Source organism: Carassius auratus, unplaced genomic scaffold (assembly GCF_003368295.1).
Source record: "Carassius auratus strain Wakin unplaced genomic scaffold, ASM336829v1 scaf_tig00216614, whole genome shotgun sequence".
NCBI classification, from domain to species: Eukaryota; Metazoa; Chordata; class Actinopteri; order Cypriniformes; family Cyprinidae; genus Carassius; species Carassius auratus.
The window spans coordinates 144683-171218 of record NW_020528662.1 but is presented as its reverse complement, the minus strand read 5'-3'; the positions used below and the strand labels follow the sequence as shown (position 1 = coordinate 171218).

General features: G+C 34.9%; 1 protein-coding gene across 1 annotated transcript in view; it reads right to left on the bottom strand.

Moving 5' to 3' along the window:
- The window catches only part of LOC113098690 (astrotactin-1-like), a 123815-nt gene that overhangs the window by 18502 nt on the left and 78777 nt on the right, over positions 1–26536 (bottom strand). The window contains exons 11-14 of the mRNA XM_026263720.1: positions 21276–21426; positions 13617–13783; positions 10929–11123; positions 3750–3877 (exon numbers count right to left, since the gene is read on the bottom strand). Of these exons, the coding sequence (XP_026119505.1) occupies positions 3750–3877; positions 10929–11123; positions 13617–13783; positions 21276–21426 (641 nt within the window). The remainder of the gene's footprint in view (positions 1–3749; positions 3878–10928; positions 11124–13616; positions 13784–21275; positions 21427–26536) is intronic.

The following is a 26536-nucleotide window of genomic DNA, read 5'->3' as shown; positions in this document are numbered from 1 at the left end:
GTATGTGCCACTTGCCCGTACCATACCCAATTACTTGAGCTAGTAGCTAATTTAACCTCAGGTGAGTTTCAGAACTGACAGCTTGAGACAGTCAAGGGAAAAACACAGTGATGATGTATTAAGGGCATGGGCGAGAAACAAAAGCTTATCTTAAAACAGCAGCTTAAACATTTTTTATCCTACTTCTTAAATGCTGCCTAAAAGAATTTTGCAACAAGGTTACAAGCAGCAACAAGAAGGAAAATTCATTTAAAACTTTACCGTTACTTAAAAGGACAATAATCCAAACAAAACAAGGAAAAATGAATCCTGTAATTTTCCCTGCAAATCAAATTGATTATGGTTGAAAGTTTGGGGTCGACAGCATGTTTTCATGCTTTTGAAAGAAGTCTATTATGCTCTCCTTTTGTTTAATCAAAAATAAAAACATTAAAATATTATTAAAATTTAAAACAACTGTTTTCTGTTCAATATACTTTAAAATGTGATTTAGTCCTGTGATGGTAAAGCTGGTGTTGTGTATCAGCCAATCAGAAACATCCATTTACATGCTCAAGACAACTGTCATTAGTAGATCAAAGGGATAATTCACCCCAAAATTTACATAATATAATCCTTTATTCACCCATCTCAAACCTGTATGACTTAAAAAAGAAAAAAAAAGAAAAAAAAAGTCACACAGGTTTGAAACGACATGTATCTTATTTTATGTTTCTGTTTAATTCCCTTTTTCTATACATTTAAATTGACCATGATGACCTCTAAAATAATCTTGTAACACAAATAGCTTGACTTGAATCAAAGTGTTCTGCTGGTGAAAGGACAGAAGAAGTGCATGCCAAAGAGCTTTCAATGCATGCAATTACAAGTCAGAATAGCGTACATGTGTCTAATATGACTAATGAGTCATGTATTATGCATAATTTGCAGTTCCCGCAATAGAGAAGCTTGGCAAGTATCAGGTGCAGAAGTGATAAGTCTGAAGGGCTGGAGAGCTCCGCACTGAACCACCTGCCTCATATGCCTCCCTCCCAGGCCTGCAGCACATCACACTGCAATAGATAAATAACCTCTGTCTTCACAGCCAAGGCCTTAAGCATGACTGACAGAGGATGACTCTTCAAGATTACCCATTTTAATCTTTCCGCAAGTATCCAATATGACCTCTCATAAATCTCATCTGATGCCATGACTATTATGTCTGAAGACCAGCAATGTCAACCATTGTTTCATTGAGCGAATGCACCTGCACTCCCCAGAAGCTCAAGCAATATTACAGACCCACACCAGACCATTTCATACACTTATGACCTTTAGACTGGATTACAAATTGGAGTTGAATGGTGGTTAGGGAATCAAGTTAGCCATAATAAAACTGCTGTAAAATGTGATAAATGTCAACTTTTCCTTCTCTAAATTTAGCACTGGGCAAAACTAGCAGTCCAACAACTGGGGCTGGCAATTGTGTGAAGTGTTCGTTTGCTACAATTAATAATAATAATAATAATAATAATAATAATAATAAATAAATAAAAATATTTAGTAATGCACTGCTAATAATAATAATAATAATAATAATAAACTTAATTGTTGCAAAATAACATACCAAAACTTTACATGAGAAGGCCATTTGTGTGAGGTATTAAGGCTTATTTTTTGTGTACAATCATACACCTCACTAATTTACATTTTTATCTTAATTTACATTAAAATAATTTACAAATAAAATAAAATAAATCAATATAAATACAATAAATTCTAATAAACATTGACTTATGAAGTCTCATCTGTGCATGTCTATTCAGTGCTTTACTGTCTTTGAAAATTGTATATTAATTTGTGTTTTATATATATATATATATATATATATATATATATATATATGTGTGTGTGTGTGTGTGTGTGTGTATGTAACACACACACACACACACATACACACATATTGAGTTAATTGATTGATACCCTGGTAGCAACTCCAGATTATATGCATCCTAAGTAAAAAATTCAGACTAGATTTTTTAGCAATGCATAAAGTCTGTTCAAGGACTTATGACAAAATACACATGAAAAGATGCAATATATAAAGAAACACAAAGATATGCAAATTACATAACATGCTGTAGCTGGCAATAGCTGCCGGACCAAGAAAACAAACAAGCACAGAAGATTTAGATTTTGTTTGGCTTTTCCTGCTGTTTATTTTACACCAGACCTTAAGGACTGTAATCCTTCATTCTTTGGCAGTATGATATGGGTGGCCGAAGCCAGAGGGGAAAAGAATGATGAAAGACGCCGCATTCTGAAGCCTCATTTGACGGTACAGAATTTCCATGCTCTCCCCTTTTCTTTCTCATTAACAGGAGCATAAAAGTTTATATAGGGTAAGGGGCTGCCACACAGAATACCTGTACCACGGTAAACTCTAGAGGGGAGTCAGATTGGTCAGCTAATGAGTCCTGACAGAGGCAGCAGCATCCAGAAGCTCCTGAAAAATGATTTAGTGAATACCCTCTGTTTTCTGCCTCTTCATCATCCACATGATTTGGCAGGAGATAATGTGAACCAGTCGAATGATTGTGAGTTTTAAGGAAATTTATAGCATATTAGAACAAACACAAACACTGAAAATGGATGTGGACCGACATGACCTGAAATACTTCGCTTTGAATATTATTTCCTTCTTAAAAAACAATTAAATAATCCCGAGAGTACTAGAGGCTGTACTGTATTATGATGTGCAACTATATGTGCTGTGCACTGAAGACAGGACCTGAACTGTTATATACCATATTTTTCAGACTAAAGTCGCACCTGAGTATAAGTCGCATCAGTCCAAAAATAGGTCATGATGAGGAAAAAAAAACATATATAAGTCGCACTGGACTATTAGTCGCATTTATTTAGAACCAAACATTCTAAATCGTCTTAAACATTACCGTCTACAGCCACGAGAGGGCGCTCTATGTCTTCAGTGTAGATTACAGGAGCATCGAGCACCCTCTCGTGGCTGTAGACGGTAATGTTTTCTCTTGGTTCATGTCAAATTAATTTTGATGAATAAGTCGCAGCCAAACTATGAAAAAAAGTGTGACTTATAGTCCGGAAAATACGGTATATAACAGTTCAGGTCCTGGCTTCAGTGCACAGCATCTTTTTTTTATTATAAAAATGTCCATACGTTAAAAAAAAAAAAAAAAATCATATTTGTCTTATTCAAAGGGGCACACTTACTTTCACTTTTGTTAATATTTTCACAAAGTTTTTATTCTTTTTGGTCTTCTATTGAAATATACACAGTATGACTCAGTACTCTGAGCCAACAGAAGACAACGCCAAGCCCTTCTAAGCATGAGTCATTAACTGACAAGATAAAGCCTTTTAGCCTGCTATTTCATGAGGTGGCCTCAGTGAAGCAGTTATAATATTTATCATAAGATATTGTCACTCATCTTATGTAACACTGCTAGCGCTAACACAATCAAACAGCACTGCTCCTCAAATGACTAAAGTAACAGATTACACAATTCATCAATTTGAACTGTTTTTAAACCTTGTAATACAGATCTGTGTGATCTGATCTGATCAGATCTGAGGGAGTGGGAGTGTGTGTGTGTGTGTGTATAATCTAGACCTATATACATACACACACACACACACACACACACACACACACACACACACACACACACACACACACACACATTTATCTAGCCACTGAGACACTCAGTGATTGATCAGGAAGTTCTTACCAGTCAGGTACTCTGGATCAGGCACTGGGTCAGACAGCTCCTCATGACATTGGGCTTCATTCGGCACAGATGCAACCACCATGCCATCCGGGAGCTGCTGCTCGATGCCACGGGCAAAGTTCTTCTGCCTAGACAGCAGAAGATAAAGGAGACAATCTACTTAAAGCACAGTCTCATGTTCACCTGTCAATCACACAAATCCTACATTTCTGGCATATCATTGTAGCAAAATCTACAGAAAAAAACATATGAAAATGCCTTTCTTCATTGATCATTTAGCATTATTGTTTAAATGGATTTCATTTTATTGATCAAATTGCCATGAAACACCACCTTTTTTGCGATTAGCGAGTCATTTAAATAAAAATGTATATAAACAGTGTACAAAATATGTTGCTATATTAGCAAAGGCTTAAAGTGTTTGAATGTTAAGTGCACTAATCGCAAATAGCTTTAGATGCTATTTCCACAGTGAAAATAGTATTTTCTTTGCACTACGTGTAAATGTTGTTAGATTCAATTTATGTAATTATACTTAATACAAATAGTGGCAAACACTGTTTTCACCTCAGCATATTAATGTATATTGAATAACAGTATGCCTCATATTCAATGTATATGATTTTATTTATTAAAATCATAAATTGCTGGCTAATTGGGAACTTGAGGTAGATTTGAACTCATGCAAGTCACTATTTGCACTTAGTGGAAATAGACATTCTATTTATTTGTTACTATTTGATTTGGATAGAATATGATTACAAAGCAAGGAGTGAAAGTGTAAGTGGATAGGATACATTTAAAATGGTATTAAGAGATTATTTTCCATAATGTGGCATACATATCATGGGGAAGCATTAAAAGAAGGTAGAGGAGCTCAAAGAGAAAAAGAAAAAGCAAACTGAAAAAAGCAGTGCACAAAAGACTGACTATATATCTAAATTAGATCTGACGAAGTACTATAGTCTTGAGGAAAGTAAAGTTTGACTTTAAACAAGGAAAAAGGAAAGATAGGTTAAACTACATATAGTTTAGTTTCAGAGTGATGTGACTAATAATAAGTGTCCATTGGAGAGAAGGACTGATGGAAGGGGATAAACTGACACAACAGCGAAAAACGCAAATATGCACAAACTCTGCATTCTGCATAGAAGATCTGACTCAATATCTCTCAATGTATCTTAAGTTAGATCAAGGTTAAAGTATTCTGGGACCGAGTGTATACATGTATAGAAACTGAACAATGCGATATAAAAAAATGTCAAAGAAAAGCATGAATAAAAGGAGAATAGGAAAATATAGAATAAACTCTTTCCTTTTCAAAGCAAAATAAGCACCTAGAAGGCACACAAGGGAAATACATAGAATGCAACAAAATGCTAGAATGATGCCTACAAGATCATCTAGCAAATGAGCGAGCATTCAGAAAATTGTAACAGGCAACGTTATACAGTCTAAATCTTTCTTCAAGCATTACTGTCATATCTAATTTATAAAATGGACTTGGATGAAAGAATTATATTATCTTGGAATAAACAGAGCACTGTATAAATAATTGGGCTTAAACGGGGGAGGAAAAAAAAAGCCAGAGGCTTGCAATATGTGCTTCATCTTAATATGAGAATGAAAAGTGGCTGAAGTGGAACCGACTGTCATTTATATTCGACATATAGTTATATACGTGGAGGTCTACAGTGCTAAATACCCCCGCTTTCTGGATGACTCAAAATGTTGAGCTAATTATAAAGAAAACAGCCATTTACTTGGCTAAATAATAGTAATATCTGCTATTCTTTGTAACAGAGAACATTACAAATCATATTCATTGTAGGTTTTCCAGGGCAAATTAAACCTCAAAAAACTGTTTCCAAATACGACCTTTTGGGTGTGCTGGAAGGTTCAGTGAATCACATTCTACCGAAATTCTTTTGAGCACCAGGGGGAATTTCCTCCTCACATCTAATAGAAATGTAAAAAAGTTGTTTCTCTTGTCAAACTTGAAGCTCACGGTTCAATGGATACTTGCATATTGAAATATTAAAAGCTCTGCATTGCTTGTCAAAGTCATATCTGATAAAAGGTTCATTTCCCCACAGAGCTGGTCCAGCTAAATAGAAATGTGCAATAAATTAAGGAGCCAATAAATTAAATAAAAATGATGCATATTGCTCTAAAGTTTATATATATATATATATTTTTTTTTTTTTTTTTTTTACAGGGCAACAATTGCTGCTTATAACCCCTGTGAATTAAAACAGAATTTTGGTGCATAGCAATAACATCAACAACAATAAAGCAATATAAAATTTAAATGCATTACAAAAAGAAACTATTAAACAGATAAACTTGCATGTTGTCTAATGCTTTTAATGCTTGTTACTTTTCCCAAGTAATCTAAAATCTAAAAATATAGACTGCATACAGAAAAGTCTCCTGAGAAAAACCTCAGTCGCGACGTGACTTCATTAATCATGTGCACAGACAAAGAACGGACATACAAGAGGGAGATTTCAGCAATAACATCTAGCAGTAAGGTAATTATAGACAACATGCAAGTTTTATAAGATGCTCTAGGCATCACAGTTGGGATTATCTATCAAATGAGAAAAAAAAAAAAAATTCAAAATGGACAATAGAAAAATTTCAAATGTAAAACTAGGTGAACTGCTTTTGTCCAGCAACAGATTATAATAGAGTATAATACTGATAGAAGACGTCTTTAAAAAACACCTGGGAAATGGAACATTTTAATAAGTAAACTGTGTGAAGTTGATATCCCATTTCAGGCAAGATAATGAGATATCCAGTTATAAATTAAAGTAATTAAGAGATGATTTCACACATAATTAATCATAATATGTGGGCTGAAAAAAATAAAACTAAAAATACTTGCTCAAATTTCACACATTCTAGATTAAGGCAGAATTGTGCAATTTCTGTGCCACTAAACAGAACTGTCTGTCCAAACACTCCCGACCTGCTGCTGGTCAGTCAAACAGATGGTGAAGATGCTTAAACAGAAAAGAAAAAAATAAATAAATCATAATAATTCTACATACATAAATTATTTTGTTTTACATTAAAGTTGTCCTAATATCACATCATACTGAATACCTGAAATAAACATTCCATTTATAAGAGAAAATTATAATTCTAATTGAAAGCAACAAGAACATTAAAAAAGAGAGACATTTGAAAATAGCTCAGACTTCAGGCTTTTAAAAATAATCAGACTGTTCACAGCCTGTGTGTGATGTTTTAATTTAGTGCTGGGAGAAAGGTAGTACTTTGAGTTTCTTGCTGTGGATAGAAACACCCAACTGGGAGATTTTAAGAGAGGTAGTCCTGATCACGACTCTGCAAAGTCTTAATGAGAACAAAGGCCACTGAAAAATTCATTAAACCCAGCTCAAAACACACTGGGAAGGAATGGAAGTGAAACTGGTTAAGGCTGGAACCCAGAGGAGAGGGAAAGCAATTAGGAAAGGGCACATGTTTTTAAGTGGAAAGTCTCATGATGTTAAGACAGAAATCTAAATAAAATCCTGCCTGGCAATGCACACAAGATATGGAGGAGGAAGTAGGCATGTGTATTTTGAATGATCTCTAAAAGCCTGTATATAGTACTGTATATTTAATTAAGGTGTCAATAAAATGTTTGCATAATTTACTTAATTTTCTTAATTTCTTTGCACTCTGGTCTACAAACACTATGGTACACAGATACGGGCTGCTGCTCAACAAGCTAGAGAGTTTGGCAGCAATGCCATAGGAAGTTAATGGTGTCCTCAGATAGAGGAGCAGGCCATTTTGAAAGCCCTGTACTGCAGCGAGGGTGTGCAGCTGGATGTTTCCTTTCTCTGTAATGTAACTTTTATGAAGAAATGTAGAGGGCAGTCATGAAACCGGGAACATAGAGGACAGATATGAAATAACAAACACCCTAGAAATGTCACAGCAAGTATTCAATCCATCCACCCAGCTACGAACAGTAAATACTTTTACAAGCAGTAAGCTTTTAGAATGATTTTAAACTTAAAACAGCAAGCTAAAATCCAGGTTTGTTTTGACAAACTTTACCTGTCATCTTAATTTGTACTTTTCCAATAACACCGAATGGAGGTGCTTAAAATTTAAAGCTGAGAATACTAAAAGAATGTTCACACATGTAGCAAGTTTCTCTTATTATTAGACAGACAGAAAGAGAGAATATACAGATACATTTGTGTGGCAATCATAAAATTGGCACAAAAATAGCACTAATGTATTTTTGTAAATGGCACTGTAACATGTCAATTACTGCTTTGGGGAGGTGCCGATTTGGCTTGCAACATGCCAGATGCTACATTTCAAAAGACTACGTATAATTAAAATGATGAGCATGGACATGCAGTTGGCTTCCAGATACGCAGTACCAAACTAGGATGAATTAAAAGCTAAATTATGCTGACAACTGACAAGCACAACATACTGGTATTTTGAGATTGAACTGACTGAAATCAACAAATTCTTTCACTGTCATAATATCTGTGTGTTTAACAGATATGGAGGTATGCATTAGCATTAAATAAGGAAACATGGGGGAGAAAAATATTCAAATACAAGCTAGAAGACAGCGGAAGGTAAAAAAAAGAGGTTTTATTTTTGGGAAGGTGTTAATATTGTCTCTGTCTGTGCTCCAAACAATACTGGACCTGACTGACTTTCATCGTTTCAAAAAAACACTGATCAAAAAAAAAACACTGAAATATGAGTAAATAATAATATAATATTTATGATTGCATGAAGTGTGCTTTATACCAAACTGAGACTTTTGCCAAAATACTAAATATAACTGAATTGATAATCAGAATTTTCAATATGATCTCAAATGGTTTACCTCAAACACTTCCATGTTTAGATAAGCTGGACTTTAGAAAAGCAAGCTCAATAAATCTGTCCTCTATGTTCCCAGTTTCATGACTGTCCTCTACATTTTTTTTTTTTTTTTACTTTACAATTACTTTACATTCAAGTTACTTTACAGAGAAAGGAAACATCCAGCTGCACACCATCGCTGCAATGCAGGACTTTCAAAATGGCATGCTCATCTATCTGAGAACACCATAAACCTTAAAAAAAATGTAATAATAATCAAACAGGAGCTAATACATGCATTGTCTTTTGGGCAGGTTGTCACAGGAAATATGTTGCACCTCACATTCACGATTAAACAGCATGAAAATGTAACCATGCCTTTCAGATATGAGTCAGATTGTAAAAGCAGCTGCTGTGTGACAACCCAGAATTTTGGGCAGTAATTTTTGGTGAAGTGCCAAAGGAAACACACGGCCTTGTGTAAGTTTAAAACAGAATAATGAACAACTTCAAATCCTCTGGATGAGTTTTATCTGGCAGTTGTTGTTTTTTTTTTTTTTTTAATCTGGCAAAATATATGTTTGTTTAATTCCTCCTGAATTTATTGAGTGTACACTGCATGCAGTTGATGTAATACGATTATATAATATATATAAATTATTTGCAATGTTACATCTCACATTTTCTTTGACAGACGACCCTGGGTGAATTAAAGATTTTGCATGTAATATTTTTGTACAAAAAAATAAATTAAAAAAAAAAAAAAATAATAATAATGTTTTGGCATGTTTAATAATGTAATAATGTTTTTTACTATTCAAAATTTAGGATCGGAAATATTTGTTTTTCTAATGTTTTTGAAAGAAGCCTCGTGTTCACCAAGGTTGCATTTATTTGATCAAAAAAGCAGTAACAGCAGAAATAATGTGAAATATTATTACAACCTAAAAAACAGTTTTCTGTTTTTAATGTATTTTGAAATGTAATTTATTCCTGCAAAGTTAATGCTGAATTTAGGGTCTTAAAACATTTCTTTGTATAATCACAGTCTAAAACAGTTGTACACCTTAATATTTTTTGTGGAAACAATGATACATTTCAGTTTCATTGATGAGTATTTATTTGAAAGTTTATTTAAGTTTTTCGTAAAATTGTAAATGCCTTTACTGTCACTTTTGACCAACTGAATGTTTCCAAGATGAATAAATGTATTAATCACTTAAAACAACTGAAAAAATAAATAATAATAATAATAACGTACTGAACTCAAACTTAATTCATAATCAGGAAATCACACCAGATGGTAGAAGTCTGCTTAATTCCCCATATCGGAAAAATTCACAACCAACTTGTGTGCAAATTGTGTTAAGGTGTTCAGCTCATGTTATGTGTGTATTGTGCAATTTTAACAGATTTGATATTTTCTTTAGTAAATCAGGACCTAAAACAACAGAAACACTGCATACAAATAAATGGAAATATTACTGAATACTATTTATTCGTATTGAATTATCCAAACAACAGTGAATTCATCAAAAAAAAAAAAAAAATCATTCCTTGCCGCTGCTCCTCCCGAGCACCACAAGTTCGACTCTTTCCTCAGGTCTGAAATTTATTGTCGTAACCCTGCAATACTTTACAAAGGATTAATGAGCTTGCCGTGTCCTCCTTTTGTTCAACTTAAGATCTAGTAGCTTTAGCTAGCCAAATTAAGCCCTATTAAACCAAACTTGCTTATGGTCATCTTTAATTTGCTCCTCGCCATTCCACATAATTAGAGCTCACATTAGTGCCTCTCAAAAGGTGGAGGGAACTGCACAGAGAGTAAATCCTGAAGCATGGTCAGTGGTGCTGTTCAAAGGCTGTCTAAACCCAGTGTCTCTCCGGGTGCCTACAGATGAGATCAGAGCTTTTGAGATTTGGCTTCTTGATAATATTAACTCTCCTCCCACCATTTCTCCATCAGTCAGGCCTCCCACCTCCCATACCGCACCAATCAAATCATGTGGAGTAAACAGAACTGCTGCAGGATCCTGCATCTGTAAGTGTCCGTGTTCAATTTCAGGGCAGTCAATGACTTTGCATGGTGACCTTTAGGTTGAACAAAGTGCTCTTTTAATTACGGGAATCTTCAAAGTGTCTTTGTGCAACTAGATAGAAATTCTGCTGTACATGAATTGCGCTTTTATTAAATTGGGCAAAGGAACTTCTGATTTTACCACATTTCACATTATCAGCACAATATTGCTATTAAAAATGGATGGAAATAAGTCATCTTTGACCCTTAGCACTGGTAAAATCAAGCACATAGTACATGTTCACCTGAAGGAAGCCTTAAGGATCTGTCCTGATGTAATCTCTTTGGTGTGGTTATTGTAGCCGTAGAAGAGGTCCCCGAACACAGTCTGGTTGGCCGGGATGTCAACTGTGTCCCCGCAGTCCACTCCCTCGGTGCAGACTTCTGACAGCGGCTGACATGACCGACCGTCTGCTCCTCTCTTATAATCTTCAATACATCTAGAAACAATGCAACGAGGAAAAGATATGAGCTAAAGGAAGAGAAGAAAGAAGAGCAGATGTCTGCCAAAGTAAGATAATGCTTGCCTCTATCAGTCAAATGTTCAGATACGACAAATGATTCCTTATGATACGTTTCTTTATTTATCATTTTAGAATAATAGTAAAGTCTTGAAAGACTATTAAATCATTCAAGTGATGATGTGGGAATTGTGCAATGACCAACAAATGATGCACCATTGTTTTGTTTAAAAGTAGAAAAACAATAAAAGAAGAAATAAAAATGAGATCATGTTTATTTATGCCGTTTATATGTACTATATTGGACACTACATTTAAAGAATTCTTGTAATCAGTTCTCAACTGAAATCCGACATAAAAATTGAACAAAAATACTTTTTAAATGAGCAAATATATCTTTAAACATGTAACCATGAATAGGGAACCGTTAAAATGCACACTGTAATGTGAATCTAACATGATTTTGATCATGAAGTTATAAAACTTAAATAAAAATAAAGTAAATAAAACGTAAAATCATAAGAATGTTTTCCTAACTACTTAAGTATTTCTATATTAGAATTTCACATTTTATTCAATGTATTACTTTCCATTTACTTAATTACTTTTGAAATGTACTAGTAATTCCTGAGTAATAATAGTTTCATTGCCAATATATTGATTTATTTATTGTTGTTAATGTATTGCAATTGCAATTAAATGAAAAGACTTTGTTTATCACATTACACAAAATATTATGTAAGGCATCAATGTGTACATTATGAATGCATTAGCACTTAAAGCATTAGGAATTCCTAGTGTGTTATTTGTCCCATACATTAGGTCTATTGTTATTATTTTTATTTTTTTTATTTTTTTTATTGCTTAATGAAACCGAGAAATGTATCAGTTCGCCATTCAAAACTACCTAGCGCCACAGGAAATGATCTCACAGCAAAGCATCTGTCATGAACTTAAGATTGGCAATTATTTTTATTTACTGCTAAACAGTTTCATTCTAATAGTGTGACAGCTCACAGGAGTCATTTATATTTCTGGGACTTATAAAACTAAGCTGTCACATCTGCTCTGTAAAAAAGAGGTGGTGTCGGGGCATAAAAGCTCTGTCTCACTTCTCTTGGTAACACACTACTGTTTTACAGGAAACTGTCATCAGCGTAGATGACACTTATTCTCGTGGTTGCACATCCATAACACTATTTAAGTGGCTTCTGATCGCCTGTCACAATTATGCACATTTGCCAACTTTAGTCGAAGAGACATGACTATAACAGTGAATGATCTCAGAGACTCTGCATAGGTCAGGAAAAATGTTGTGTTAGCAGAAAAGAAGATGGCTATTTATTCTGCATTTTTTTAAAGATAGAAAAACGTAAACCTTTTATTCAGCGAAGATGCATAGAATGTCTCAAAAGTGATAGATAAATAAATTAAATATTTCCATTTCAAATAAATGCAGTTCTTTTGATCTGTCTATTAATTAAAGAATCCTGAAAAAAAAGTATCACAATTCTACAAAACTTTTAAGCAGAACAACTGTTTTAAACATTGATAATAACAGGAAATGTTTTTGGAGAAGCACATCTGCATATTAATAATTATTTACGAATAATCATTTGTAACACTGAAGACTACAGTAATGGCAGCTGAAAATGAATCTTTCCCATCTCAAGAATAAATTAAGTTTTAAAATATCTAAAAAAAGAGAAAAGTTGTTTGAAACCAAAATATTTTACAATACAACTGATTTTACTGTATTTATTTTATTTATTATTTACTGTATTTACTTAAGGCTTGCTGCTGAACCATCTGTTGTATGCTCTGTTGCAAAATTGAAATAAATTGAAAGTGATTAGGCGAGTGCGGAACCCTCACTAGAATATGATGTGTTGATTGATGTATGCACCCAAGACTAAAACTGAGCACAGCGAACATTATTACCTTGGTCAGTGAAAGAGAATAATAATATTAATAATAATAATACAAACTTTATTTTATTTTATTTTATTTTATCATTTCTTTTTTTTGTGTTGATAATATTAGCATGTTTCAACAAGTTCAGATTTGCCAGTTTGTAATTTGAAGTTAATGATGAGTTGAAGTTAACCCTCAATTTAAAGAAACATGACGTGACATAAAGAAATGTGGGAACATAAAAAGTTTGGCAATTCACACACAGACACAAACTTCCACCACAGACTAAAAAAGTAAAAGTAAAGTAAAAATGTAGAAAGAAAAAAAAAGTTACTGTAAGGTGCCGTGAACTGCATGAATAATCAGTTGAACTAACCATAATGCACATACTGTGCAGGATATTATTCAAAAGAAAATAGCAGGTAGCAAAGACTTTTTTTTTTTTTTTTTTTTTTAGCATGACTGTGTTCATGAAAAAAAAGCCTAAAGCCTAAAGGGGCTTAACAAATATCTATTTATCATACAGTCTTTATGTGTATATAAAGTTTAGAATCTCACCCGCAGAACATCAGGATGTTGTAGAGAGTAGGGTCCTCCTCAAGAGGTGCCAGCTGCTGAAGGCACAGCTGTTCACAGCCCCCATTAAAGCCATCAGAGCAGTCAATGCCAATGTGGTGGTCATAGCAACCGGTGCCATCCTTCATTGGGCTCAAACCAGGAGGACACTGAGGAAAACATTTTTTAATAATTAAAAATTACTATTACGCATTCTCTGATCTTTCATAATATCCCTTTATCTTAGGTATGTGGCAATTTCAGCATACATGACTGTATCACAGCCATAAGCAATAATAAATAAGCTGCTTCTGAGTTGCCATGTGTTGTATGATTGTATTTATGTGTGTAACATAAAATTGCTTAACACTGAAGTCACTCGACCTTCCCAACTTCATGGTTGTTTTTCTCTGTCTTTTCCCCAAGCTAGCGATGCCAAGTTCACACAATGTTTTCTGTCAGTTATTGGCTTCAAGGGGGATTTGACAGGTTGATTTTTACCTGCCTGGAAAATGGGATAAAATGTGCCTTCCCAACTTAAGTTATAAGCTTTATATCATCTTTCTTGCGGCAGATAACCTACAGTGGATTCAAGATGCTTACATGAAATAGCCTGCAACAGTTGAGAAAGATTTTCCTGCAAAAGAACTGCTTCCTAGGAAGGCATGTTTTAGAATGGCAGAGCAAAACAATTTAATTTCTCCAGTTTTTTTTGGTTAGAGTGAAACTTTTACAAAGATTAGTCTTTCTGAAAATCATTAGAATGAGTTGTTGAAACGGCATAATTTTCAACACAGTGGGCATTGATTTAATAATTAAGCAACTTTTATAGTAAAATGCATTAAGGGAGAGTAAAATTGTATAGCTCCTTAACAAAATGAAACTAAATACTTTTTTCCCCCTATCTTATAATTAAATTGTTAATACATTTGGGCTATTAATACAATTGGTTCTTGAGGGGGTAAAAAGGAAATGACAAATAAGTCCATCACAACATGAGATAAACCTTGCCATTCCGCTTTCTTCAGTGGCAGGTTGGGTGTAAAACACACATTTTCTGACCGCCAACTTTTCATTTGACCTCATTCGTATTAGGGATCAAAGCCCAGATGCTGGTAATGCATCTTAGTAGCACATCTTGTCCCTGGATGCATCTGTATTGATTATGTCAGTTAGCTACAGCTGACAAGACACCTGATTTATTACCAGAAATGTAGAGAGCGCAGGGCAGAGAGTCTCTTAACTCATCTGTGGCAGAATCCTTAAATCACAAAGTCCCAGTTTGATCAGCTGAACAGAGGACATTATAGAGGAAAGGGGAGGGTTGTTAAACAGAAAGCAAATTTTTCACATCATTTACCATCCTCATTTGGGATTATGACAGACCATTAAAGGTGCGCTACGCAAGATTTTTTTAAATAAAAATGAATAATTATTGATTAGTTTTTACATTCAATTTCAATGTATTACTTTACATTTATGTATGTATTTATTTATTTATATTTAATTTTTGCTTCTAGGCAAAACAGTAAAGTAAAAAACAAAAACAAAGCAATGCCACAAATCTTGACAATTTTTTTTTACACATTTCTAAATAGTTTTTTTTTTTCTTTCTGCACTCTTTTTTGTGGGCTAAAATGTGAAATGCCTCAGTGCCAACTGAGGTCAAATACATATTTACAGTAATTGATTCGGCCTTCTGTTCCAGTTTTTTCTTTGTGACCATAGATTTTAAAAGAATGGATGAGTCAAAGCATTAGTGTGAGGAAATGGACTATTTATTATAATTATTTAAAATGCACTGCTCAGAATTGAAGAGAATGAGTTTCCAAGGAAAACGTACATGAAAATGGCTTGAATATAGCTAGTCCAAAGCACAAAAAAAAAAAAAAAAAACACAACAACATTTGTTCTGGAATGCCCTTGCATCCATCTCGCAGTGAATAATGCAATTCCTAGTTCAATGTTATTACAGTCTTCTATCTGAGCCCAAAGCATCCTTGATTGAAAAGCACTTTGCAGCACAGAGGACATGGTGAAACAGTTAATGTTGCCAGAGAAGTCATGAAGGTTTTAAATTCAAGATAAACTGAAAAAGCCCTGAACTACTGAGCCCTTTAATCTCATTTCCAAATGGGGATCTAGTCCCACAGCTTTCCGAAGCTTAAGAGAATTGCCTATGCGATTTTGTCATATAGAAACAAATCCCTTTCAGACTGTCGGATATGCTATGCAAATCTAAAAATTGCAAAAGAGCCAGAAAAGAGGGATAGAACAAAGGAGACAGAACAATTGGCATATGTGTATATCAGCGGTTCTCAATTCAAGTCCTCGCGCCCCCCAGCTCTGCATATTTTGCATGTCTCTCTTTGTTAACACACCTGATTCAGATAATCACCTCATTGGAAGTAAGCTCCGTGCATGAACTGTGTTCCCATTGACATGGTCCCTACACAGTGTTCACTGATCCCTATTCCCTGAGCCGGGGAAATCTGTTGAAGTTTACCTCAATTCGAAACATTCATTCATGGATTTGCGCTGCAAAGTCTTCACACATGGACATGAAGTGTGACATCATATACCTCTGTAAATAAAAACAATTTAAATGTACATCTCGCACACTTCAGTGCACTTTGAATGGAACATATATGTTCACTTCGACCTGGAATCATGGTGGAATATCCAGTGATGTCCACTTCGCAGGGCACATATGTTCAAATAGAACAAATGTCTGAAGCGAAAAGAGAAACATACAATGTACAGAGCAGGGGGGCATGAGGAATGGAATCGAGAACTACTGGCATATATATATATATATATATATATATATATATATATATATATATATATATATATATATATATATATATATATATATTCATGTAATTAAGAGTAAATCCCCCCGAAATGTCATTGTTGCAGAGAAAAACAGCTGTAATATTGTTATAACATGAAACCACAGACATATTGTTAATTTTATATAACACAGAAAGACTTGCATTGCATCTGTAAATCTGAAAACTGCCATGAACAGTTGCTATAGAAACATTAGATCACACACGCACAGCCACACACGCACACACACACACGCTCATGCCTGGCTTAATCCTTGTGGGGACTCTCCATAGGCATAATAGCTTTTATACTGTATAAACCATATATTCTATTGCCCTACCCCAACTGTACACATAAATCTACCCCACACAGAAAACTTTCAGCATTTTTACATTCTTAAAAAAAAACTCATTCTGTATGATTTATAAGCTTGTTTCCTCATGGGGACCTCAGTTTGGGTCCCCACGGTAGCATGAGTCCCCATGAGTCAGTGTGTATTCTAGTTTGAGCGCCCAGCGGGATAGAAAAACACACATTCACTCACACACTTACCCACCCACACACACACACACACACACACACACAGAGGGAGAGAAAGAGAGAGAGAGAGAGAGAAATCAGCATTAACTGGGCTAGATTGTGCCAGTGTGGAAGACTGGCAAGTGCTTTGTTTCTTACCACATAAACCCATGCAGAAAACCACATGGAATCGGATTTAATGACATACTTTAAAACGTCCATTAGAATTTGTTATTGTCAAGTGTTCTTTTCACCCTGATAGTAAAACAACAGATTTCCATTATTATAAACAGTTTTGCACTGCATGCTGACTGTTATAGCAATCAACAAATGAGTGTAATTACAATTTATAATGCTTAAATTGAACAAATTTAAATCAAACCAGTTTTCAGACTGCCACAACTACTGCAACAATTAATTGTACTAGTAACACTACAATAAACAAATTACAAAGTTAACACATTTTTTAGCAAATTAGTGTTGCCTTCCTAATGAGGTTTCTGCAAATAGAATATTTTTCTTCTTATTCACTATGCCAGTGGTCAGCCTGACAGTCTAGTCTGCTACATTAGTATGGCCAAGTATTTCTGTTGGTCTAGACTGTCCTTATATAGCAGATTGTCACAGAGATGGATACAGTCCTTTAAACCCACCTTTTGATCCTGGGAGGAAAAAACTAAATAAAAAATAGAACAGTGGTGTTTCCTCCCTGCTGTGCATCTGGACCACTCATGTTTTGAACTCAGGAGACCTTTGCCAAGTACTGACTAGGAACTCAGAAGTGCTTAACAGCCAGAACATGATAGAAGACAGAACAGCTTTTGGGGAGATTGTGAGCAGGCTATCAAAGAGAGATGGAATGCATCAGTAAGAAATGGAAAACTCTACCTCCAGTGGATGACCTCAACTTATACATGCTCTCAGCAGGCAGGCTTGGAACGTGTCTGTGGGTTTCTGTTTTCTTTGCTTGAAAGTTTGTAAACCATTTAGAGTCTTCTATATTTCTGCATAAATATAACCCAAAAGATCATCACATTTTCTCACAATTCCTAAAAGTTAACAAAGAGAACCCAATCAAACAAATGAGATGAAAATCCACCAAGACGAGAGAACAAAAACCACTCCAAAAATAAGACGTGTAATAGTCTGAGCGGATGCAAAAGTCCCCAGGGTAACTTCTAAGCAAGAAAAAGCCCTTCTCACATTGGCTAATGTTAATGTTCCTGAGTCCATCTTCAGGAGAACACTAAACAACCACAGTGTGCATGGCAGAGTTGCAAGGAGAAAACCACAGCTCTCCAAAAAAATAAAAAATTTCTGCCCGCCTGCAGTTTGCCAAAGATCATGTGAACAAGCCAGAGGGCTATCAGAAAAAAAATGTTTTGTGGACAGATGAGACCAAAATAGAACTTTTTGATTTAAATGATAAGCATTATGTTTGGAGAAATTAAAAAACATTGCATTCCAGCATAAGAACCTTATCCTATCTGTGAAACATGGTGGTGGTAGTATCATGGTTTGGGCCTGTTCTGCTCTATATGGCCCAGGGTGGATTGCCATTATTGATGAAACAATGAATTCTGAATTAGACCAGCAAATTACAAAGGAAAACGTCAGGACATGTGTCCAAAAACTGAATCTCAAGATAAACTAGGAAATGCAACAAGTCGTTCTACCAAAGAATGGAGAAAGAAGAACAAAGTTAATGTTTTAAGATGGCGGAGCCAAAGATGGGACCTTAATCCAATAGGAAATGTTGTGGAAGGATCTGAAGAAAGCAGGTGATAGGAGTAAACCCACCAACATCACAAAGTTCTAATAATATAATAATAATCCATCCCTCCATTCTCCAGGTTGTTTAATTTAAAACACAGAGCCGTTGCTCACTGACAAGCTGTGCATGTGATTTATCGTGCAGCCCTTATATTATAAATACATATTCAAAATATTTGGTGAGAAACAAATAATCATATGGTAGTTTTAAAAATGTTATTATTATTGTTATTATTATTATTATTATTATTATTATTATTATTATTAATGAAGAGTTTGACATTAAATCGAGCATAGAGCATATATGTTGAAATTCATTGCCATTTTATACACTACTAACACATACAATCACATAATTCATTACATACTGTACCAGCATCTGCCAGCATCATCAAAAAGTCTGTTCAACATGACCGGCTGGCTCGCTCAGATCTAAAGAGGAGCACATTTGTTTTTCATGCGGACGGCTGGATGGACGGTGGGCACCCCTCTGTGTCCCACAAAAGCACTCAACGCCTAGTGTGCTGGAGGGAAAGGAACTAATTAATCACATCATCATTTAGTGATTATCAGAGTGTTTCCAAACTAGCGCACTGTTCCTCTTCCCAGGAGTGCCACACATCAGCTAGACAGAGCAGATCGGAATGAGCCCGCTCACGCAGACTGCGATATTAAAACACAGATGCAGCAGTGGCACTGCCGTCCTCAGACAAGGTGTTAATTGATTGGGAGGGGGGGCTCTCTGGGGGGCCCGTAGCGAGCACTTATGATTGGACAGATTGAAGCATCATTTTTATAGCTTTAGTAATCTGTTAATTACAAAACATCAAGCTACCGGCTCAACAGAAGGGTTTGTTATGATTAAAAAGAACAGGATGAATTTAGAGATGCGAAAAATACTGGGAAGGCCATAACATCTGTTTCATTATCAGCAGGTTCGGTGCTGTCTGTCAAGCTTTACCTGAAGGAAATATCAATGCTTGCAAGGTAGCAAAAGAATATATGAAAATAAATGCAAGACATAAGTGATCAATTAATTTCAATTCAGTATGCAAATGCATGTGAGAAACAAGGCACAGCAGAATTTTGTGCTGCAATGACCTCATCTTACAGTCATTTCCTGACTCCTCCCACTCATCCTTTCTTGTCAGTCTACACTGACCTATGAATACCTCCCCAAATTATGTTTTGGTTTTAATTCATGCTTGCAAATACTATTAGAAAACATGCTAATGTAATTCTTTTGATTTTGCAGTTACATCGCTGTGGGGGCATAAATTTGTCTTTATTTACTTTAGGCTCTCATGAGTATAACAAGACAGAATCAACAGAATCTCATTAAATTACAGTGTAATGTTTAAAATAATCTACAAATATGATTGGAGGGTCATTTTATTCTTGCATTAAAACAACAACAACAAAGAACTAAGATATTTCCGAATACATTTGCATAAGATCTCTATTTATTAAGTCAAAATAAAATCTAAATTGATATGCGCACCATTTGCACATAAAAACATGCATATGCAATATGCAATAAGCATGACAGCCATTGTATTCAGAAAATCCAACCAATGCAAATATTTCTCAAATGAAACAACACTATGGACAGGAACAGGAACAGTTATCTAATAAGGCTCATGTTGGAGACGTACCTGCATAAACCCTGATTCGCATGTTCATAAACATGAGCAGGAGATCGTGAATGAAGTGAGTGTCAGAAAGATGGATGAGTCACAGCACTTTTCATAAACCCTGGCTGAAACAATCCTCCCATCAGCAGTGTCAGCCAAACACACTAATCATGGTACATGCCAGAGTGAGAAATCAAACACTTTAAGCGTACCTCAACCAGATGGTGAGTGAAATCAGAGCTCCTGGCTCATTTCATGGCTGCTTAACAGCCACAAGTGAGAACAAGAGAGTGAGTGTGATGTAAAAGAAAAAGAAATGGAAGAAACAAACATGATTTTTCATGGTAAGTGAAATCAACTCTTCGGGCAGACAAGGAAGGCCTAACTTATAAAAGTAGATGCTTTTTATAGAAGTGGAGTACAAAAGAGTGTTCTTTCTTCAAATTTGCATAAACTTTGTAAAGTTTATGACGATACAGGTTGTTAGATCGAGAAGAAATTGCTTTTTTATCTCTTTTTTTGAGTCTATAACAATGTAAACAAGTAAATAGAGAAGTCTGTATCAAACAAGAGATCACAAGACAGCTGGAAGAGGTAAAAAAAATAGATGGATTCCAAAGGGTGACAAACATGCAATAAAAAATGAAATAAAACTGGAGCTTTCAGATTAATATATATGTATATGAGATTTCTACCATTGGAGCAATTGTAGTATGAATAGAAAAATATTAATATATGGACTTCTAAAGACCTTTTGTAATGTTTATTACATGTCTATTTTGGGGGCTTTGTTCATCTTGTATTTATATATGCGATTAATTTAATCAACATAATATCATTCATTTGATTTTTTTTTTTTTTTTACAGCCCCAAAACAATAAGACAGGCAATGACAACTCACCACACAGCCAGTGGAGTCCAGTTTGCGATCAGAGATGCAACGGAAATTTCGGCTGCAGCCTCCATTGTCTTTTGAACAGTCGCGCACTGGGCCGAAAGAGTCGAGCAGCACTTCCAGACTGTCGAAGGATGAAGAAATCATCAGCTCCTCCCTAATGAACAATGACGCATACAAAACTCAGTTAGTCATGGCAGGTCAATATTGCAAATGACCTCTAGCATCTTTAGTCATTATTAGGACGATGCAGTCTGCTTGATTACTATAATATATTTACTTTATCCAAAACAAATTACATAAATATATCAATAACCCAATATCAAAGAGGAAAGTAATGTGAAGTTAAAAATGAATATTGTGTTTTCCCTTAGCTACTATAAATCCAGCTAAAGGGAAAAGCTTTCCAAAGCAGCAAAAGTAAGCAACAGCACTGATAGCTAAACCTTGAACAGATGAACTCCATTGCTCTGACCTTGGTTTAAGCTGTGCTGGAAAATTGTATTGGGTGATATTTATTTTTTTTCTGTTCTGAATCACTTGAAACATCCAAATATTTATCATTACTATGAAATATGAATGGGCAGTGGTGAAGATAAAGGAGCAAACCAGTGACCTTTTATTGTCATATATATTTTAAGAGTGTGAAATCACCAGGCTGCGGGAGAAGGGGAGTGCTGTGATAAATGGACTCACAGTAGTTCTGCTACTGTGATTTCGGTTTCAAGACAGAAATACTGCCTTTACGTTCCAAGTTTTGTTTTTCTGTTATGAAGTGGAAGATTATTATTTTCTAAAAGCCAAGCGAAGACATGGTCTGTCAGTGTTGAATAAAATATGCCAATCAAATAAGTGCATGACTTAATATAAAAAAGCGAGACAGAGAAAAAAGCAATTAGAGGCTAAACTTTCAGATCGTGCATTCTGGAATGTCCTGAAACCTTAAACTGGTAATAAGAATTATACGGTGGAAGAAGTGGAAAAACTCAGAGTTTGCACGCCAAGTTTGGTGCACACAGGAGAGCTGTGCAAACACCAAACCGAGCTCTTCTTCGTTTCCTCCCATGCCTGAACGAACTAATACACCTCGCCAGTTTAAACATACAAGCACAAAAAGACATTAAAAGCTTAATTCAGCACCCATGCGCTGTGCTGTCTCTTCTTGCTCTTCAAACAACAAACACATACAAAATTGTCACCTTGAAAGTATCCTCGAAGAAGTGGTCAGTTATGTCTTAAGTGAAAGTAAACAGTTGTGAAAGAAATGGAATGTGTATCATATTGGACGTATTCTCTTAAAGTGACCGTGCCTAATTTACTAGCTGCTGTCAGTTGTCTTAATGTTAATCCAAGAAATGCAATGGGAGAAAACCACTCACTGCTCTTCACAGAATTACTTTGTAGAATTTCTTTAAATTTATATTCAATTTATACAGTAAAGACTATGCAATGCTATTTACATTCGATTATTCAGTTTCTGTACCTGGACACCTACAAACTTGAAAAAAACTTAAACATTGTTTAATTTGTATGTGTTTATTTGTGCTATTTACACAATTTCAAACAGGGCCCATCGGTAAAACCTGCACCAGAGCCCTGCAAACCCCATCTACGGCCCTGTACACCAATTGGTCTGCTTCAAGTCAAACACACAGCTGCTGCTGACACCTTATGACAATAGATTTATACTTCAAATTAAGTAGTGTCTGTCATCAATGACAGTAGCTCTTTGGAGAAGGTTTGAAAATGCCCTTCATTTTGTTTGCACTAATAAATGCTGCTGCCTGCCATTGCAATCACCAATAAAATGTTCCTTTTTTTTTTCCTCGCAAATATTCTTCAAATATTGTGAATTTTGAGGCTGTATTACCCACCCCTACTGAACCACTCACCTTCAGTTTCCACTCTCACCAGTCAACAGCAAAATACTAGGAGTATAAGAGAAGGGAGACCTTTTAAAGCCGTGATGTAATGGTCGTTGGGGGAAGATGTTATCGTAATAAGGCAGAATATATAATGACTCCCGTTCCACGGTAATGAGGGCACTTTGAACAAATTGAGACAAATCTACCTCTGCGAACAAAGCATCTCAATTGGCAGGGCTTAGAACAGAAAGTCTGTGGAAGCTCTAATTAGTAGCTTAACTCCCAATACAAAGCAAGCATTTTCAGACTAGACACTGCAAAAGTGCAGCCTGTTCTTTTCAACACCAGCAAGAAGTAATTAAAATGAACCTTCACTTAAGATTCTAATAAAGAAGGCCATCCAACTAATAGAAGAGTCATTCTGTGACAAACGTGATACATAATACTTTTTAAACAAAATCTAAGACACTAATCTGTCATTATCTCTGATACTGTTCTAAAGCCTACATTGTAACTGAAGATGTTGCACTCAGCTTTGCATAATAATAATAATAATACATTTCGCTTTTGTACAACAGCTCAATAATAATAAAAAAAAGTTATTCTTCAGAAAGAATCAGTTGATGCGCATTACTTCAACTGTACATTAGTCTGTCAGTTGTATCATTGTACATTACATTGTACATTTTAATAAATATATTTTAATCTATGAGACACAATGAAACTTCCGAACTTTAACTTTATTGTATTTTTGTTTTAGACATTTTCAATTTCAAACGATATTTGGCAGGCCCCCTATGATCTTGCTTGCTACGATTGTGGGCCCCTGGTGAACAATCCTGCTGTAACAAATGCAATGACGTTCCAAACATCTCCTTTATAGACCAATACAGAGCCTATACTGTATTCTCTCTAAACTGATTGTTCTGTGCAGTTCCAAGATTGCTTTTCCCTGGATCAGACTATGCTGCTGGGAGTAGAAGTGGTGTACTGGTTCACTTGCACAACAGTAGTGAAATGTGTTTTCTGTGCTTGAAATGAACAAATATTTACTGTGCGATGTACAAAGTCGACAGCTATGGTGATTTTCCAAACAAGCAGGCTCTGACTAGTGCAGAGAATTGTGGTCCACAGACATTCAAATAATCATAAAAACATGTTATTATGCTAATATTTAATTCTCAAAGGAATAATTACAGCTTTAACAGTGTCCAAAGATGATCAGTGCAAGTAATGGCACTTAAATGTATAATTTCCCTATGCCAAGTCAATAAATTCTAGACTAAATTCCAACCAGTGAGCCAGCCAAATTTTGTAATAGCTCATATTAACTTTGTTGGAGTTAAAAATGTGTGTGTGCAGGTGTTTTTTTTTTTTTTTTTTACACTTCAGTATGTTTAATGGTACCCCTATAGGTTTTTAATACTACGACTCAATTAAAGAGCCCTTAAATGGCATAGTTCACCTAGACAATATAATTTCATCATTTACTTTCATAACTTTATCTCATGTTACAATGTTAGACATGTAGGGACACTTCTTGTGTATCATGCAGAAGAAATGTATGCCATTTTCATATTTGGGTGTATTGGCCTTTTAAAGATCAGGCAGTAAATTATCTTTTTGACGAATGTTTATTAACATGATGTGGGTTACTTCAAAATATTCCAGTGCTCTGAAAAACACTTGGAATTGAGGCAATGTTCAGCAAGCCCAGGGCCAAGGGACCACATGGCCTGCCAAATTCTGTACGATGGACCCTGTGAAGCTAGACACTCTGCAGGAGATCAGTAGGACACACTTAGACCTTTCAAAGGAATAAAAACTAATACTTTCCTCCACATATATATTGGTATTTATGCATGTAGCTAAGTAACACCTCCATGAACATGTCTTCAAAAACAAATATGATGAAAGACAATAACAGCTAAAAGAACAAAAAATGGAAACAAACAAGTTATGGTTGTACAGTACTGTATGTAAGTGAGTGTGTTCTATATGGTTTAGGAGGACACAAATGTGTGTATTGACATAGGTACTACAATGAAACATGGTTTATGAGGACACTTCCTATTTCCCCATAAACCAAAAGGCTTTAAAAAAAATAGTAACAAAAAATAAAACATACTAAATGGTGTTTTATGAAATAAAAAAAAAATAATAATAATTGCAAGTAGTTGCAAGTAGCATGCTGTATAGGTAATTTCCAAATGTATTATTTATGATGAACAAAACCATATCTATAATTGAATTTCTAAAAGTAACTTCATGTTACTGCCTTTAAGGCCCTGATCACTGAAATGTTTAAAAGTTCCTTTAAGCAGCAGCTATCGTGATAATTTAGTGTGAGATTAATCAACAGATTAATCAATTTTATGATAAAAACAAATTAATCAAATCAGTATGTGCCCTTTGGCAATGCATTCAAAGCCCCTCTGAGGTCTGGATAAATGTCAAGCCACATCTATTTTGAGCCTTTGCAAAAAATAAAAATAAATAAATAAATACAAATCCTTTGCTAGTAAATCATCCTCATTTGACAACTCACAAGAGGTGTCATTCAAGCAATAATGTCAGGTATAGTGACATTAGTATAGTAATGTCAGGTATAGTGGCTAAATTAAATCAATAGATTATACGCTATTATATTCAGCAGAGAAATCTCAAAAGGATTTCTGAAGAAAGACATGGTTAGGATGAAATAACTGACACAACTGGATCTTGAAACCAGTGTTTTAGAGACTTATTTAACTCACAAAGCCTTTAAATGTATCCACATAATGGCTTTAGTAAAAGACACTGAACACACAGAAGCTATTTATAAGTCTGGAACCATAGACACGTTGCTGTACTTTTCCGTAATTATCTAGTCAACTTAAAGACACCCAATATATCCAAGATAAGTAATCTTTAATTTGTCAAGCTCAGTTGCCTTTGAGGATTTTCCATAGTGTTAAGAATTTCTTTTTTCTGGTCTTTTTTTTTTTTTTTTTTTTTTAAAGTTTAGTCAAACTTTATATATAGTGAAGTGTTTTCTATCACGTGCATGTAATGCCTGTCAGAAACCTACATTTTATAATTATCTTTGACAGTTCCTTGTGAAATATGGCATTAATGAATAATAAAAAAAGGAAAATGCATAAGGTTCAACTTTAATTAAAGCATTGATTTTGGTCAATTGCATCCAAAAAGGAACCCTTTGCTAGGCTCTGCCCACCATGGTTACTGTTACTCTCTCAAATAAGCTTTAAGGCACATCCCATATAAAAAAACAAAAACAAAAAAAAACAGATTTACATAAACAGTGCAGTTTTAAAAGAGGTTAAAAAAATGTAATTAATATTGTGACAATGCAGTTTTTCTTTAAATACATTGTCAAATTGCACAGTGAAAATGATTCCT